Source organism: Pantherophis guttatus, chromosome 4 (assembly GCF_059756535.1).
Source record: "Pantherophis guttatus breed Tessera chromosome 4, ASM5975653v1, whole genome shotgun sequence".
Taxonomy (NCBI): domain Eukaryota; kingdom Metazoa; phylum Chordata; class Lepidosauria; order Squamata; family Colubridae; genus Pantherophis; species Pantherophis guttatus.
Genome location: NC_142066.1, coordinates 68,633,569 through 68,651,633, shown reverse-complemented (window position 1 = coordinate 68,651,633; position 18,065 = coordinate 68,633,569). Strand labels below are relative to the sequence as shown.

The window sequence follows — 18,065 nt, the reverse complement described above, 5'->3', positions numbered from 1 at the left end:
ATTTATGCCTGGGAGAGAAAAAGGTATATTGATTTGTCTGAGGGTGAAGCGCTTGCCATATATCCGTAAGACCCAACTCATCTCTCATATCTGCACATACTTTTGGAAGAATTCTCCTATTTTCACTCTTTTAACTGTTCCCCGGTAGATAATCCAAATCCCTGTCGATTACTGCATTAAAATTGTCTAGTATAGCTATATGGTCATATTGCAAATCACTAAGTTTTTGATACACCTTTTGATAGAAATCAAGCTGTCCATTATTTGGGACATATATTCCCACCAAGAGGACCTGTAACCGGCCTATATGTATCTCCAACATTAGAATCCTTCCCTTATCATCCATATAAATTAATTTAGGTTCCAAGCAATTCTTAACATAAAAGACCACACCTCTTTGTTTCTCATCAGCTAACGTAGCATACAGCTTACCAAGTTCAGGACATTGCAAAACATATTCACATTGTTTTTTTAATATGCACTTCCTGGAGACATATAACATCCATTTTCAGTTTTAGTAAATTCTTGAAAACCCGCTTTCTCTTCACCTGTGCGTTCAAACCATTTATATTTAATGAGAACAAACATATTTCCTCCCCCATCTTTACTTATTTGCGTTCTTTGCTCTAGTTGTCTGTCTGGTTACCCATTGGTTGCTCTCTCTTCTCTTTCCCTTACTCCGACCGCTCCTTTCTCCTCCTGCCCTCCATCCTGACCCTTACTATCTACCACATCTTCACTTTCCCTTCCTCCTTCCCTTTCCCAATTCGTAAATTCACTTTCAAGGAACTCATCAGCTTCCTGCGGGGTTTCAAGACGTACTCTCTTCCCCTGCCATGTCACCAAGAGCCCATCTGGAAGTAGCCACTTATATCTCACATCATATTTTCGTAGTTGTGTTGTCAGTGCTTGGTAGTTTCGTCTTTGATCTCGCATTTTCTTCGGCACCTGTCTCAAAACGGTGACCTGTTTGCCAGCGTACTTTATCATCTGGTCCTTCGATCTCTGGTATACTTCCTCCCGTAACGATCTCTTACTAAATTTTACGTGGACTTCCCTTGGGAGGTTCTGTCTCCTTGTAAATGTTGTAAAAACCCAGAAACATTCGTCAATACCACTGTGGACCATTTGCATGTCTTTCTGCAGCATTCCTGCCACCATCTCCACCATCTTATCTTCCAAGTTTTCTTCTGGCTCCTCCCTAATATTCTGAAATCTCAGGATGTGGGCAGACTTCTCCATCTCAAGCAGAACTATATCATCTTCAAGATGCTTATTAACCAGTAGCTGTCGCACCTCGCACCTCTCTATCACCGCCTGAACCTTCTCCACCTTTGTAGCTACCTCCTGGATCTGGCCCTCGTGCTTTTCCATTGTCACACACACATCGTTCAATCTCTCTGAGATTTGTTTCACCTCCCCTCACCTGCCTCCCATCTCCTGTTTCAATTCAGCCAAGTCCCTCGCTGTAGCTTCCTGGTTTTTTGTCATAGTTTCCTGTATAGCATATAATAAATTCTGAATTCCTTGAAGCGTAGAGGTCTTCTCGGCCACAGCTACTGCCTCTAGGGATTTATGCAGAGTAGGAGGACTCATAATTGGAGCCATAGATGCTGTTGATATCGGAAGCTTCTTTCCGGTCTTAGTTGAGGAGCTAGACATTTCTGCTAAACAGAGGAACCTACTCCAAAGTAGCATATAACTGAGTTGAACCCAAAGGTGCTAGTTGTTACTCTACCCTATCCCAATAATTAATCAATATTCTAGTCTGTTAGCGAGTTACTTTGCTATTTAGCCAATTATCTACATTACTTCCTAACCCCCCTTCAGTACTCTCAAATGATTAATAGTTACTTTATATTAATTCTCACCAATACATTAAACTCCTAATTTTCCAAAACAAATATACCCCAACAAATTACTTATAATTTCAATCAGTCCATTAATAAGATGATCTAAGAATTAGTAGAGATAGCAAAGCTATTCATGGCAAGGGATTTCGAAAAAGGAAGCGCTATTCGACTATAGTATTACAGTTCTCCCGTCGTGCAGGTATCAAGTATAATTCTCCATAGCAATCACGTTAAAATGTCTTAGTCACCACCGAGTCCACCTCCAAGTCAGGGGAAAGGTTGATAAAAGTAGCTCTTCCAACACTTACCACTTACCAATTGTCAAATCGCTTTTAAAAGGCGCAGCAGTAATAAAGTAGGGGGTAGAGTCTACAAAAGCTCCAATTACAACCAAAATTAAGAGGAAACAGTGCACATCTGACCCGACAGGCCATTTGGCACCTGATCTCTCCGTTCTTCCAATATCACCTCCAAGTTAGTCACAAAACCAATCTGCCGCTTCCAGCCAAAAATCAGCCTTGCGCCCCCCGAATCTTCAGCATTAATCCTGAGGGGACAATCTGTTCCTTTCTTACAATCCAGTCTATTTATTTCACCACCAGTGCCACTTCCGCTCCATTCCCCCAAAAGCGCTGTGTCATGCAATGGGTCCTCTGCCCTCTCTGCAGGACCCTTTTCTCTCTCACTGGAGATCAGGATTGTATTTCACTTCGTCGGGAGTTTGCACTATTCCTGGCAAGCCTGGACCTTCATCCTTCTTTGCCAATCGCTCTACTATCAGCAACGGCTCCTTTAACCGCTCGGCAAATAGAAACAAAAGTTTCGCGGCTCAGGAAAACTTTCCCTACCATTCCACTCGCCTATGATATCATGTCGGAAGTCCTTGTGATCCCTGTTGTAAATTCACAAGTGACAATCTTGAACAAGATCCAAGAGAGTTGATATCAAGCCAAAAACATATTTCTTGGTAGAGGAAAACTAGATGTCAAAATGACTGTGAAAATTGACAAACTGTTTGATATCCTCAACTACAAGTGCCAAATAGTTCTGTGTGCCAAATTTGGCTGCCCTGCTGGCTGCAAAAAAGATGTGCCCAAGCAGAAATGACTAGGCAAAAGCACCAAGACAATGAGAGACAAAGGCTCATTAAATATAAGCAGAGAAGTATTTCAAACATTTCGATACTGACAAATAATTATCTCTGATGATGAAAATGAAGAACAGATGACTGATGATAAAGAGGAATGTGATGGAAGTTATGAAGAGAACTCAGCTCCACCCCACATGCACACACGCCTCCAGCCAGCCAGCTGATTTTTGGATCTCTGCCACGCATGCATAGGGGTGGGGCGCATGCAAGAGACGCATGCCTGGAGGATCACGTGCACATGCACAAGGGGCAGGGGGTCGTGTACACATGTTCAGGGGCAGGGGGAGTATGGGGAGGTACAGCATGTCCCTCCCCATGGCCTGTTTTGGGCCAGCATGCCTCCCTGCAGCCTCCTGGGACCAAAAATGGGCTGCACGGAGGCAATGTGTGTGTGACCGCCCCCCGCCCCACCATGCATGTATGCTGACCCCCACACTCCCCCACCTCTGCACCCATAATGCAATGTATGTGCACCGCACCACACCGCCACCCCATGCATGCGTGTGCGACCTCCCCATGCACCCCTGTACATGCATGCACACCTCCTGTGGCCCATTTTTGGACCCAGGAGGCTGCAGGGAGGCCTACTAGGCCCAAAACAGGGCAGGGGAATGCAGGGGAACAACGCATGCATGCGCAGGAAAGCAGGGGGAACTCAGGGGGTCGGTGTGCATGCATGGGGCAGCAAGGCATGGGGCATTCACGCGCACATTACATTATGAGTGCAGGTATGCACACTTACTGTCGCTTTTGGCACACGATGACAAAAAGGTTAGCCATCACTGGCTTAGACTACTTCAAAAGAAAAGACAGAATACAATAGATTAGAAATAACAAATGTCACTATGCAGGGCATAAATATGGTGTTGCTCTACATGACACTGCTGCCATTACCACAGTTGCCTTCATAGATTCATCGGTGATCATAGATCATTGATCACCAAAGAAGACAAGAGACTTGTAGTTAACCACAATAAAGTAAAGAGACCCCAGGAAAAAATTATGAAGTCCCTAGATCAAGAATTTTGATGAGCTCTATAAGAAGGGAGAAATAGAATTCATCTTCTTCAAAGGCCATATACATGCAACTAGTTATGCTGAAAGCAAAGAATTCAGACCAGCAATTTGCTAGTATCATCAAAGAATATTATTCTGTGTGCAGTGAGCTGGGTGGAAGATATAATTATTATTTCACAGAAAGGCTCAAAAACAGGAAAACCTGCTCAAGTGGTTGCAGATAATCTGGTGTATTTCATGAAGAAGAAAGGCATTGACAAAAGCTTGAAGGCTATTGGAATAGATTTCACAAATGTTAATACTGGCTGTGAAGGTGGTGCCATGCACTGGGTAGAGGTCAAGCTTGACTGGAAGTTGATCTCGTTGCTGTGTGCACTCCATATGAATGAGTTACCCCTATAACACTTAATCACAAAATTGGATGGGAATACCTTGTCTAACAACAAATGGGCAGGTAAAATTGGCAACATGCTAGACACTGCAACAGAACTTGACATTGATCCTTCATTCACCAGAGTTTCAATTGATCAGTGTCTCATTTCACTGAGCAACAGTGTTGTAAAGGATCAAGCATATGGATATAGGATCACACAGGCAATAAGGACAGGAGAACTTCCACAGATTTGGCTCTACTAGAAATTGGCCCCATAAGCTATTTATGCTGGTTGACAACTGCAAATAGGCTTTGTCAAATATGGGTTTCAAAACCTGGCTTTAAAAGCAAAACTCTCCAAAACTTAGGAATGATAGTGGAATACATCATTGGTATGTACTACCCTTGCTGGTTCAACATCAATGTAAAACATTCCTGGATTGAAGGCCTGCATCATGTGTTGTTCCAGCTGCAAATCAGACAGCAAAAGAAGGCTATAATAGATGCTACTTTGCCAACCATTCAGCACTCAGCATAGTATGTTTTTAGTGAAATGATAATTCAGACACTTTTGTGTTCAGATGACATTCAAGAAAGAAGAACTGGTGTGCAAAAGATCATTGACTTAAGGGGTGTAGATGATAACATGCTGGGAGATTTTTCTGTACATGCAAGAAAAATGCCTAAGGAAGAGAAGTCTTGATAGCAGTCTTCCAATATCTAAGGGGCTGCCACAAACAAGAGGGAATCGATTCTCCAAAGTATCTTAAAACAGTGCAAGAAGCAATGAATGAAAATTGATCAAGGAGAGATCTAGTCTAAAAATAAGGAGACAGTTAGAACAATTAATCAGTGGAACAGTTTGCCTTCAGAAGTTGTGTGTGCTCCTTCACTGGAGGTTTTGAGAAGAAATTGGACAGCCATTTGTTTGAAATGGTAATGGGTCTTCTACTTCAGCAGGAAATTTGCCTACAATATTTCCAGGGTCCTTTTCAACTCTGTTATTCTATTATGGATAGGTAATTTTTCTGTGCAAGTTGCTAGTTGGGCCACACCACATACATAAGCCAACTATTCCTTTCTTCTGCCCAACAATTCTGAGGAAGTAACTGTCTTTCCCCATTGACCTGCCTACATATCCCTCTCATATTTTTCAAATATGAAAAAAGTGAATTTTAAATTTTGTTACCTAGAAAGTACATTAAATTAGCTAAACCTTTATGATTTTGAACAGGATCCTGTAATGGGGGGAAAAAGGTTGTTCCCCCTGCCACAATCTGCTTGTTCAGTAAACAAAAGAAGAAAGAAAGCAGTAAATTTTCTTCCTTTTTTCTCAGTAATCCATTGCAGCTTGCTGATTTCCTACTGCAATTTCCTTTATTACAATTACCTTTGGAAAGTCAGTAGTCCATACCTGTCCAGGCTACTAGCTGATAGCTGCACAGACAGGATAGCTGCAAAGTGTTTGGATGGATGGACGATGGAGAGAATACAAAAATTTTCAGAAAGATTTCTTTTATATCCCCAGTTAGCAATTTCCTAAGTATTTTTTTTAATTATGAAGTCCTTATCAGTTTCAAAGAACCCATTCTGACTGTCAACAAAATTCTTAAGCAGATGTTCCATCTTAGTTCATCATGAGTGCTCATGTGCTAGGAGAATGCAATAGTTTCCCGGTCCTCATTAGAAAACATTTAAAAGAGTCAGTCCCAATTCTCTGAAGTATATATCCACTAAGAAATGGTTGATTTATTTTATACCAATTAATTTGCCATTCTCATGGGTAGTCAGATGTAATCCATTGATTGATTCTAACATGTTGCTAGATTTGATAATTATGTGCATCACATGTTAAACTTTGTGTATAATAAATACCTTGACATACCATCTTCCTCCATGTCACCAAGCTTTATATATAATAGCAGTTGAAGCTACAAGAAAATAAGGCAAAACCAAGAATAACAGAATGCAAATATATACAACTGCATATATTTAAGGACACATACAGTAACATTTCTATGTATACTAAGTAAGATTATTTAAGATGAGATTGTCCATTTCAAAATGAAGCATTAAAATAGTAAACCAAGACTTCATAAAAGAGATAGGCTGTGATACAACTAAGGCAATGGTCTTAGATACTTAAAATTAGTTATTATAGAAAGATGTTCAGTTAAGCTAATTTTACTCCTCTCCCCATCTTTCCTTCATTAAAGGAAAACCATTGCAGAAGGATAAAGATCCTTGGTGACTGTTACTATTGTGTATCAGGATTGACCCAGCCCAAAACTGATCATGCTCATTGCTGTGTTGAAATGGGATTGGATATGATTGACACTATCACGTAAGTACTTTACATGCTTAATGTAATGTATTTTAGGCAACAAAAATTCCAATCATTTAATTGTTTTAAGAGAAGTTTGTGAATAGAACAAAAAAGATAAAAGAAGAAGCAAGATCCTCTCATTACTTTAGGCTGCAGCATTATTCAATGTTGAATACAGAATTGGTATGGAAAATGTTCATCCACTGGAAAACTGATATATGTAACTGAATGCCTACATTCAGCTTTGTGAGTCTCAAGTTGTGAAAACGTCCTGCTCTAAAGACCCGAATTCTTCCAAGAAATTTGCTTTGGTAGAACAGTGTGTTTTAACAGGGATTTAAAAGACTAAAGATCCACTGAACTTATCTTCTGGGGAAAAAAACAGTGCTCGCTTTCATCAGCAAGAAATAGCAGAGCTTTAAAACTTCATCCTCCTTTGCTTAGCTGAGAACTGCTGTGCATTTGTGATTTCTGAGCTCTAAGGATTAACTCTTCATAGAAAACTGTTCAGAGGAACAGTATAAGGATTTTTTAAAATTTGTCATAAAATTAATACTCACTCTAACACAGAAACAAAGGGAGATAAATGTCTTTTCAGAATAATGTCTTTTTATTTTATCTTTGAAAACAATTATTTATAACAATATTTTTATGTGGGCTTAGTTACATTAAAAAATTACAAAACACTAATGTGTTACATTTAAATATCGCATAGTAGTCATTGCAATTTTTCTTTGATATGAACATTCCATTTTTTGTCAGCTGTCATAGCAATCTAAAATAAATATGCATAACTTTCTGATAAAAGAAAATATAAGTAAATTAGGACCATATGCAAAATAAGCAAATGCTTATCAATGGAAGCACTGCATGGAAATTGTATCTGAAAATAAATCAATTTTAGCAAAATTGAACAAAAACAAGCAAAACTTTTACTTTTACTTTTACTTTTATTTGATTTATATACCGCCCTACTCCCGAAGGACTCAGGGCGGTGAACAGCCAACAATAAAATACATACATACAAAATTTAAAAAGCAGAGATAAAATCAAATTAAATAGTTTGGCCCAGACAGATTTAAAACCCAATCAATTTAAAACAAATTTAAACTTTGAATATTAAAAATACTAAAAAATATTAAAAATGTTTAAAAAGAAGGAGAAAGTTAGGCAGGCCCGCCTGGTGAAATAAAAAGGTCTTTAGAGCGCGGCGGAAGGTGCGCAGATCCGGGATCCTCCATATCTCCGGGGGGAGCTTGTTCCAGATAGTAGATGCCCTCACAGAGAAGGGTCTCCCCCTGGGGGCTGCCAATCGACATTGTTTGTCCAACGGCACCCGGAGGAGCCCCTCTCTATGAGAGCGTATAAATATATTTAATGTTACCTGATTGCATTTTGCCCCAGTGAATTAATACTAAAGTAAGGAAAACATTAAGAAAAATTCCCCTGTAATAGGTGCATTCAAACTGGAATTAAAAGAGGAATTTGCTAAATTTTTGTAAGCAAGATATTTCTCAAAAGCAGATGGAATTTTACTTCAAAAAGAAAAGAATAAGATAATCTATTGGAAAATAAGGGGCATAGGGGGAGGAAAATGCAACATTATCTTGGGTGCAACATGATTGTATTGAATTGCAATTCTCATATCTTTCTCTCCGTTGCTCAGGAGCATTGATTCACAGTACACGTAATCATAGCTGAGTATTGTGCTTTCATAGCTGAGTATTGCACTTGAAAATGAAAAGTTTTGAATGAAAATCCTACTAACTTGCAATTAGGCAAATGATACTATTAAAAAAAGCAGGGTTGAAGAATGTGAAAGTTCACAAGAAATTCCATGGTTTTCTTTTAACATATCATTCTCAGTAAATAAAATGTTTTTGTTAAATAGCTAAGAAATATTTGGAAATGCAATACATTACTTTCTCTTTTTTTTAACCAGACTGTAGACCTTTATTTGTCATTTTTCTTATGCATTATTTGTCTTAAAGAATTTCCTGTACAGGGTGCTAATAATTGAGTTCTTTGTTAATGAAAAACAAACCTCACTAACCTCAAGGACACTTTTAGACGAAAGCATTATATCTATTAGTATTAGTATTTCTACAAAATTATGACTCTTGTAGCCTGATTTCAGGACTATCTAAAGGCATGAAGAAAAGTGCACAACCAGCAATCTGCAAAATTAAAGCTCATCAAGAGTGTACAACTAAAATTATAGTACCTGCCAGCAGTAAATCCCATGTTGCCTCTGCGTAAAAGACATATTCTTTTTTTTATGATTTTTTTTCTTTAACATATATGAGTACTTAGTAAACAGTACATTGTCTGAGTCAATTTACCTTATATAGAGTATTAATAACAATAATACTGTTTAGGTATACATAATAATAATCTTTCAACTTCTAAAATTTACAAGATATATATATATATATATATATATATATATATATATATATATATATATAGTATTATATTTTGTAACAGTGTACATATTAATATTTTCTCCATTTCTCCATTTCTACTATCTCTTTTTTTCTAACCCCTAATACAACAATTCCCCTATTAAAAAGTATTATGTATCTATCCATCATCTCTTACCCTTTACTATTTAAGCATACATGGTAGTAGTCTTTCAACTTCTAACATTTACATCACAGTTATAGTAGCTTATATCATTTGACAGTATGCATAATAACATTTTTCCAATTTCTAAGTTCTATGTTTATTTTCTAATCTTCAGTAAAACAAATCTCATATTAAGAGGTATTCTGCATCTATCCATCATCTCTCACCCTTTTAAATATTTCAACTCTTATTGACTTTTTGATCAATCTCCCATGCTCCTCCCTTAGGATCTTGTATCCCTCTACATCACTCATATTTAGTCTAAATATTTTCTCTGCCTCCAAATCTGCCTCTTGTTATCTACTCTCTAAAATACCCATCAGTGACTCTTTCATCTCTTCTAGGGGATCTTTCTCTTTACTCTCTTCTACATTTTGGCCTCTTGAAAAAATACTACCTGCTCTATTTCAATAATTTTTACTATCTCTTCTGTATCTTTATCTATCTGTGTAATTTGTTGATTTATCTCCTCTATTCTTTCCTCTACTCCTTATGAATTTTTCTCTATTGTCTGCATTTTTTGTTCCTTTTTCATTATCATTTGCTGGAGATTTCCTGATCTCACAGCTGTATCATGCATCAGTTCCATCATCTCTATGGTTCCCTGTCATAACTTCCTGGATATCTTGAAGCATTAATAGTATTTCTTTTTGGGATGTATTTGTTCTTCCTTGTTGTAACATTTTGCTTTATTTTAGTGAGCTAAAAGTTATTCAGCAATCTATCCAGGTCCCAGTGTCCAAAGTGTCCAAAAACAATATTAGAAGAATTTGCTCAATCCCTGAACTGTTCCATAAAATTTATAATATTTGTAATCCTCAAAATATGCCGTTTTTCTCCCTCTGAATTATTCAAATTTGTAGGTCTTGTTTAGTTTTTCTTCTTTTGCCTCATAAAACATTCTATCAAATAGTATTTGTAATCCAGAATGGCCCACCAAATCTCATTAATTCACAAAATCAGGTGATCGATTTGAAGGATAATGCCTATTATTTATAATCCACACTTCTTTGAGAAATTTCAAAAGGCTCACCAGTTACTCCTAAACTGCCAGAAAACAAGTAGATAGAAAAGAAAAAACAAAAATATGACCTTCCAGATGTTGTTTGTCTTTCATTTTATTTCTCTTCTTATCAATCCTGACTTTCTTTTCTTTTTTTATCAGCCTTGAGGTTTTTTTTCAAGGCCCTTTCCAGCCATATAATAATATGATGTCTTCTTTGGCCAGTAGATGGCGTTCCAACTTTAAATTCCAGTACCAAAATGAGGCAAAAGCTTTAACAGCTGCTCAACAAAAGAAAAGAAAAAAACAATTTTTTTCCAGCAGTCAAACAATATTTCCAGCAAATTAAAATAACTTTTCACAGCACCACAAATGCCGTCATTTAATCTAATAATCTAATTAATCATTAATGTTATCAATATAAATGATCAATAAAATTTTCAATCACCCACTCACCTGGATTAAGTATTTTCTTATACAACAGCCTGTGGAGTCCTGGGGTTATAGTCTTATCCAGAACTGCATGATTGCTATCGCTAAGCAATGTGGTCACATGACCCTAGGCTTTATGACTAAGCCTTACTTAATAATGGAAATTCTGGTCCCAATTGCCATTGTAACCTAAGTAGTATCTGTAGTAATAACACCGAAGTTTTTATACCTTTGATTTATGAGGGAAAGGTAAAAAAGATAATCTTTTGATAAATAATATTCTGATTTTTCTATATTTCAGATCAGTAGCTGAAGCCACTGAAGTAGATCTCAATATGAGAGTTGGTTTGCACACTGGAAGGGTTCTTTGTGGCGTTCTGGGTCTTCGAAAATGGCAGTATGATGTTTGGTCAAATGATGTGACTCTTGCTAATGTAATGGAAGCTGGAGGGTTGCCTGGGTAAGTCACAATATGCTTGCCAGTTATTTATTTATGAAGCACATTCTTTTTTTAAAAAAAAAACTTCACAGGGGAACACTCAAAGAGGCATCTTTGTAGAAAACCTTGTTTTATATTTATTCCAAACTCTTAGAATGGCACATTTAACAAAGTGGTTATAGAAATCAGCATTTATTTTAACTTTATCATACCATATGTAACAGTGCCATCCAAATCTTAATTCGTGACCTTCTAAATCAAGTAATCTCTTATTCTGAAAGTTCACCTATTCTTTTAGCCAGACTAGACCAAACAACAAGCATCAAAATACAGTTTCAAATCTGGTAAACCCAAACCTCCTCTTTCCTTAACATCTTATAGTAGTTTATATCTGAGTCTTGGGTTTTTTTTCCCCTTGTCATATAAGCTTAGAAATATCTGTGTGCCATTGTTTAATGGAGTATCAGTTGCAAGTATTGGTAACGTCTGAAACAAAAAAAGCATCTTTGGTAAGAAATTCATCTCAATTACAGAAATTCTACCCAATAATGATAAATGCAGTTTATCCCATCTAAATAAGTTCTTTTTAATATCATTCCAGAGGGGCATATAATTATTTTGAAATAGTTTGTCTTTTGACCCCCAAATATTTCACTTTTTTCTCAACTCTAAAACCAGACTTTTTAGTCAACATATCACAATCTTGTGGGATCAGATTCTTAAAAAGCATTGTTATTTCCTTTTTGTTTATTTTAAAACCTGCTAAAACCCCAAATTCATTTAATTTCCTCATCAAATATTCTATATTATTTTTGGAGCCTTGCAAGATTATAACCAAATCATCAGCAGATTCCCTCAGTTTATAAACTTCCTTCTTGATACCTGTTATTTTCTCATCTTGCCTGATATCTCTGTTCAAAGTTTCCAACCCCAAAATAAACAACAAAGGAGACAAGGGACATCCTTTTCTTTTACCCTTTTGAATTTCACATGAATTAGTTAAATCACCATTGACAATAATTTTTACTTGCTGTGACATATAAACTGTCATATAAAGCATCCTAAACAATCATTAAATTTGTCTCCCTATACCTAGATTATTATCAAAATATTCATTAAATTTCTTTTTATAGTCCTTTGCAATTGTCTCCTTTTGCAAAAGAGATTCATTTAATCCCCATCTGTAATTCAAACTCTTTTTTTCTAAATGCCAAAAGAACTAAATTGTGATCAGAGAAAAGATTAAAATGTTATTTGCAAGGTTTTTAGAAGTGCTTATCATATCAATCCTTAAACAAGATTTATATCTTTCTGAAAAAAGTATATTCTCTAGCAGAGCCATTTCTTTGCCTCCACAAATCTATTAATGCTAAATTGTCCATCATCTCAAAAAAGGCTTTGGTAATTTACCCTGGGAGAATTTAATCCCTTTCATAGATGTTCTATCCAAAACTGGGGAACTCACTCCATTCCAATTCCCCAGCATAATCCAATTTTCATATGAAAAGGGCAGTACTTGATCCATAAGATATTTGAAAATTTTACTTTTATCATCATTTTGGCACATAAAGTCCAACTACTATTGATTTTATTAAGTTCAATTTCCATTACTACAAACTACCATATTCATCTAATAAAAGTAACTTAGGTTTAAATTGGGGTTTTATATATAAAACAACTCCAGTGATCTTCTTTAAATCAGCAGATATAGTTTGGATTTAACGTGGCAATCCAAAACATGGTTGTTGTTCTTACAAAACGAATTAAGACATCCCTTGGTAACTTTCTCATTGTAGCAAATCTGGAGTTTACTGTATATTCTTTGTCTATTTCCAGGTCAAGAATATTTTCTTCCCAATTAATTAATTGAGCCAAAGCTTTAATTATCCTTAATCTAATATAATCTCCAGACAGTTCAGGAATTGCTAGAAATGTTAATTGAAGTTCTTTAAGGTGAGATTCCAAAAAAGACCTTTCATCCAAATCAGCTTCATACAAAACATCTTTCTTCTCCAGTTTGTGCTCCATAAGATTCACTCTTATGGATCTTATAAACACTTCACCTGTTTGATATCTCTAGCCAAATGTTGTCTCTCCTCATGGAGTTTCTTTGAAAGTGTATCAAGTTTGGATTCATGTTTTTTTGCTGTATATTCATCCAAAAAGGGCCTTAAAGATTCTGTATCTCCTGATGTTCTTTCCATTTTCTCCATTCTCTTACACATAAGCGTTCTGTCAGACTGTAGCTAAAGCTTAGATTTTAAAGTTAAGAATTTTAGACTTTAGATTTAGAATCTAGATTTAGATTTAGACTTTAGATTTAGAATTTAGACTAATTTATAACATTAAATCCAATGTGTTAAAATGATGCTACTGGATAATTAAAAAGGATTAGCAATACTACAACCTTTTGTTTGGCTCCCTCATAGGGCCAAACAACACCACTGTAATATGAGCTACAAAAAAAGAACTTAGTCTATGCCTCTTTGTTTAACAACCCACACAGCTGGTCCAATCAGAAGTGAGTAAAATTGGAAACTGTTTCTCCCCCTCCTTACAGCAAGATCAAATCACAATTTTTTTTAATCTAAAGTAACCTTTTTTTTTTCAATAGTAAATAGGTAAACAAATGACATTTATGACCTTGTAGCTCTAAATCTTATTTTGATTTAAGGGTGGGTTCACTTTGAATGAAGGATATTATTTCACCATAAACTCATAAATTAAGATTCACTGCCATTTCCTTCCTAAAGAAGTCCTCTTTGGATGACAAAGAGCTATTTTAGAAAAAAAAATATTTGTATTTATTCCAAACTATATATATGGCACGCCTCACAAAGTGATTCTTGAAATCTGCGTTCATTTTAACTTTATCATTTTTATTGTACAAATTTAAATAGAAATTATATAATAAAATTTTAATAGAGTCATCATCTATCAATACTGTCTTGCCTTCTTGGATTTTACCAGACATCATCTTTTCTGTTTCTTTTCTTAATCTATATGCAAACCATTTTCCTGATTTATTTGCAAACTCAAAATATCTTTTTTTCTCATGGTTACATTTTATTTCCACTTCCTGAAAATTTAAAATAGACAGTTGTTGGCAAAGTAATTTAATTTAATATGAAATTTTGGAGTAAATCAAATCTTTCTTTTTAAGTTCATATTTTGCATCTTTTCTTGAGTTTTTTTCCCTAAATGATTGTATTAGATGAAATAGCCACTCATAACAGCTTTGTGCCTCCTCAAATAGTCATCAAATGTGTGCCTTTCCTCAAATTATTATTAAAATATTCAGTTTCTCTCTGTTGTGTTTTAAAATCTTCTTCTGATTCTCATTCAATCTCCTTCTGAGCTATGATATTGGTCTTGTAAACGTCAGAAAAACTGGATTATGACCCAAAAAATGTTTAGGCAAAACATTCACTTTTGAGACTTTATCAGCAAAGTTTTAGGAAGTCCACATCATATCTATTATGGAAAATGATTCATACATGTAACTTTATTGTGGTCAATAACCAGCAGAAAGAAAGAAGAAAAGAAAATAATTTTCAAATATCCAGAATATCCAAAAATAAATACATAGAAAAATTCCTTAACCACGTTATTCTTATTAGTTCAAACTAACCTAAAATATAGAATTATAGAGCCCCCTGATAAATCTGAGGAAGATACTGCACAGTAGCTGACATTAAAAATGACCAATGACCAATGGTGAGGCAAAGCCATTTCCTACACAGACAAGTTCAGTTGCTCTTATTATTCTTTATTGAATTTTGTATGCCACCATATGGAATCTGGCAATGTTATATGTTATTTCAGAATTAATATTAGAAAGCAAGAAATATTTTTACTTCTGGTCATTATATCTTGTTTTACTAGTTAGTAGTTGGGCAACTAGAATATTTTGGAATTCTGTTTAAAACTGGTAGTACAAAAGAACATGTTCAATAGTTTCTACTTGTCCTGAGTCACAAGGGCACACTGGTAAAGGGTATGGTACAGTGGTGAAATTCATTTTTTTTTACTACCGGTTCTGTGGGCGTGGCTTGGTGGGTGTGATGTGGCTTGGTGGGCATGGCTTGGTGGGTGTGGCAGGGGAAGGATACTGCAAAATCCCCATTCCCTCCCTACTTCTGGGGGAAGGATATTGCAAAATCTCCATTCCCACCCCACTCTGGGACCAGCCAAAGGTGGTATTTGCCGGTTCTCTGAACTACTCAAAATTTCCGCTACCAGTTCTCCAGAACCTGTCAGAACCTGCTGGATTTCATCCCTCGTATGGTATCTTTTTATTTATTTATTTATTTATTTATTTATTTATTTATTTATTTATTTATTTATTTATTTATTTATTTATTAAATTTTTATACCGCCCTTCTCCCGAAGGACTCAGGGCTGTGAACAGCCAAGATTAAAATACATACAATATGAAAATTAAAATAATTTAAAACATGATTAAATTAATTTGGCTTCCCCAATTTAAAACCCCTTACCCATAAAATTAACCGGTTAAAACTTTTAAGCCAGCCCGGTTTGCTGAAATAGAAAAGTCTTCAGGGCCCGGCGGAAAGTACGGAGGTCCGGGATCAGTCGTATCCCTGGGAGTAGCTCATTCCAGAGGGCAGGTGCCCCCACAGAGAAGGCTCTCCCCCTGGGGGCCCCCAGTTGACATTGCTTGACCGATGGCACCCTGAGGAGACCCTCTCTGTGGGAGCATATTGGCTGGTGGGAGGTTATCAGTGGCAGAAGGTGATCTTATAGATACCTGGGCCCTAAGCCATGGAGTGCTTTAAAGGTGAGAACCAATACCTTGAAGCGCACCCGGAAGACCACCGGGAGCCAGTGAAGCTCACGCAGGAGAGGTGTTATATGGGAGCACCATGTCACCCCCACAATCACCCACGCGGACACATTCTGGACCAGTTGGAGCCTCCGTGTGCTCCTCAAGGGGAGCCCCATGTAGAGAGCATTACAGTAGTCCAGGCAAGAAGTGACGAGGGCATGAGTGACTGTATTTAACGAGTCCTGATCCAGAAAGGGACGCAACTGGCGAATCAGGCGAACCTGATAAAAAGCCCCCCTGGCCATGGCTGTCATATGCTCTTCTAAAGACAGCCGTGCATCCAGGAGGACACCCAAGTTACGAGCCCTCTCTGTGGGGGCCAATGACTCACCCCCAATAGCCAGCGATGGCAGCAGCTGGCTATATCGGGATGCCGGCAACCACAGCCACTTGGTCTTGGAAAGGTTGAGTCGGAGCCTGTTCCTCCCCATCCAGACCCGCATGGCCTCCAGGCACGGGACATCACTTCAAGGGCATCATTGGGGTTGTCTGGGGTGGAGATGTACATCTGAGTGTCATCAGTGTACAGATGGCACCGCACCCCAAAACCACAGATGATCTCACCCAGCGGCTTCACATAAATGTTGAACAGGAGAGGCAAGAGGACCGACTCTTGCAGCACCCCATAAACAAGGAGCCTTGAGGTTGATCTCTGCCCCTCTGCCAACACAGACTTCGACCGGTCGGAGAGATAGGAGGAGAACCACTGTAACATGGTGTCTCCCACTCCCAACCCCTCCAGCCGGCGCAGCATGATACCATGGTCGATGGTATCAAAAGCTGCTGAGAGGTCTAATAGGACCAGAACAGGGGAGCAACCCCTGTCCCGAGCCCTCCAGAGATCATCAACCAATGCGACCAATGCCGTTTCCGTGCTGTACCTAGGCCTGAAGCCGGACTGAAATGGATCTAGATAGACAATTTCATCCAGGTACTGCGGGAGTTGTCGCGCCACCACATTCTCAACAACTTTTGCCACAAAGCGAAGGTTGGAGACTGGACGGTAGTTTGCCAAAACAGCCGGGTCCAGAGAGGACTTCTTGAGGAGGGGCCTCACCACCACCTCTTTCAAGGTGGGAGGCAGAAAACCCTCACTCAAAGAAGCATTTATAATCCTCTGGAGCCTGCCTCGTGTAACCTCCCGGGTAGCCAGCACCAGCCAGGAGGGACACGGGTCCAATAAACATGTGGTAGCATTCAACTTCCCCAGCATCCTATCCACATCCTCAGGAGTCACAGGGTCAAACCCATCCCAGATAACATTCTCAAGACCCGCCTCAGACATCCCGCCTGAACCTACCCAGTCAGAGTCCAAGCCTTCCCAAATTTGAGCGATTTTATTGTGCAGATACTGCGCAAAATCCTCAGCTCGCTCTTGCAAGGGGTCTTCCTGCGCTCCCAGGTGAAGAAGCTGTATCGTAGCTCAGAGATAATAGTTAAGTGGGGAACAGTCCTAGGAGAAGGAGCTTGTTATAAACGACTTGTTTCCACCCATTTTGAAACTTATCTTCTAATACCAGAGGCACTAAACCTGGAGGGACAAATATCAGTTTCACCAAGTAGAATAGCATGGCTTAGCAAATTCTGGTTTCCATTCTCATCATTCCATCCTCCATGTGTAATGAGGCATTAGAGACACACTGTGGAATTTGAAAAATTACTTTCAGGAATTTATACTGGACAAGTTCTAATGGTATGAAAGTGGTCCAAGTTGTGCACCATATAATAATTGGGCTAGAACAGGGGTCCCCAACACCACAGACCATGATACAGTACCAGGCTGCTTGGAACCAGTCTCAGAAATGGTTGGCGAGTGCATGCATACACACAGTTCCATTTGTTCAAGCAACAGACATGCATGCCCGCCACTTGCACAAATGGAGCTGCATGCCCACACTCACTCACACGGAACAATGCCCTCTCCCCACTCTACCAGTCCGCAATGCCGGAAAGATTGGGGAACATTGAGCTAGAGACTTAGCCTTGGAAAGTTTG

General features: G+C 37.9%; 1 protein-coding gene and 1 long non-coding RNA gene across 3 annotated transcripts in view; one reads left to right on the top strand and one right to left on the bottom strand.

Annotated features, from left to right (window-relative positions):
• ADCY1 (adenylate cyclase 1) overlaps positions 1-18,065 on the top strand; it is a 221,490-nt gene that overhangs the window by 130,466 nt on the left and 72,959 nt on the right. For both annotated transcript variants that reach the window (XM_034416445.3, XM_034416444.3), the window contains exons 5-6: positions 6,610-6,737; positions 11,084-11,242. In XM_034416445.3, the coding sequence (XP_034272336.1) occupies positions 6,610-6,737; positions 11,084-11,242 (287 nt within the window). The remainder of the gene's footprint in view (positions 1-6,609; positions 6,738-11,083; positions 11,243-18,065) is intronic.
• Positions 10,008-10,885, bottom strand: LOC117664960 (uncharacterized). The gene is made up of 2 exons (XR_004591212.2): positions 10,807-10,885; positions 10,008-10,631 (listed from the first exon to the last, which is right to left on the bottom strand). It is a non-coding gene; the product is annotated as an uncharacterized LOC117664960 (long non-coding RNA).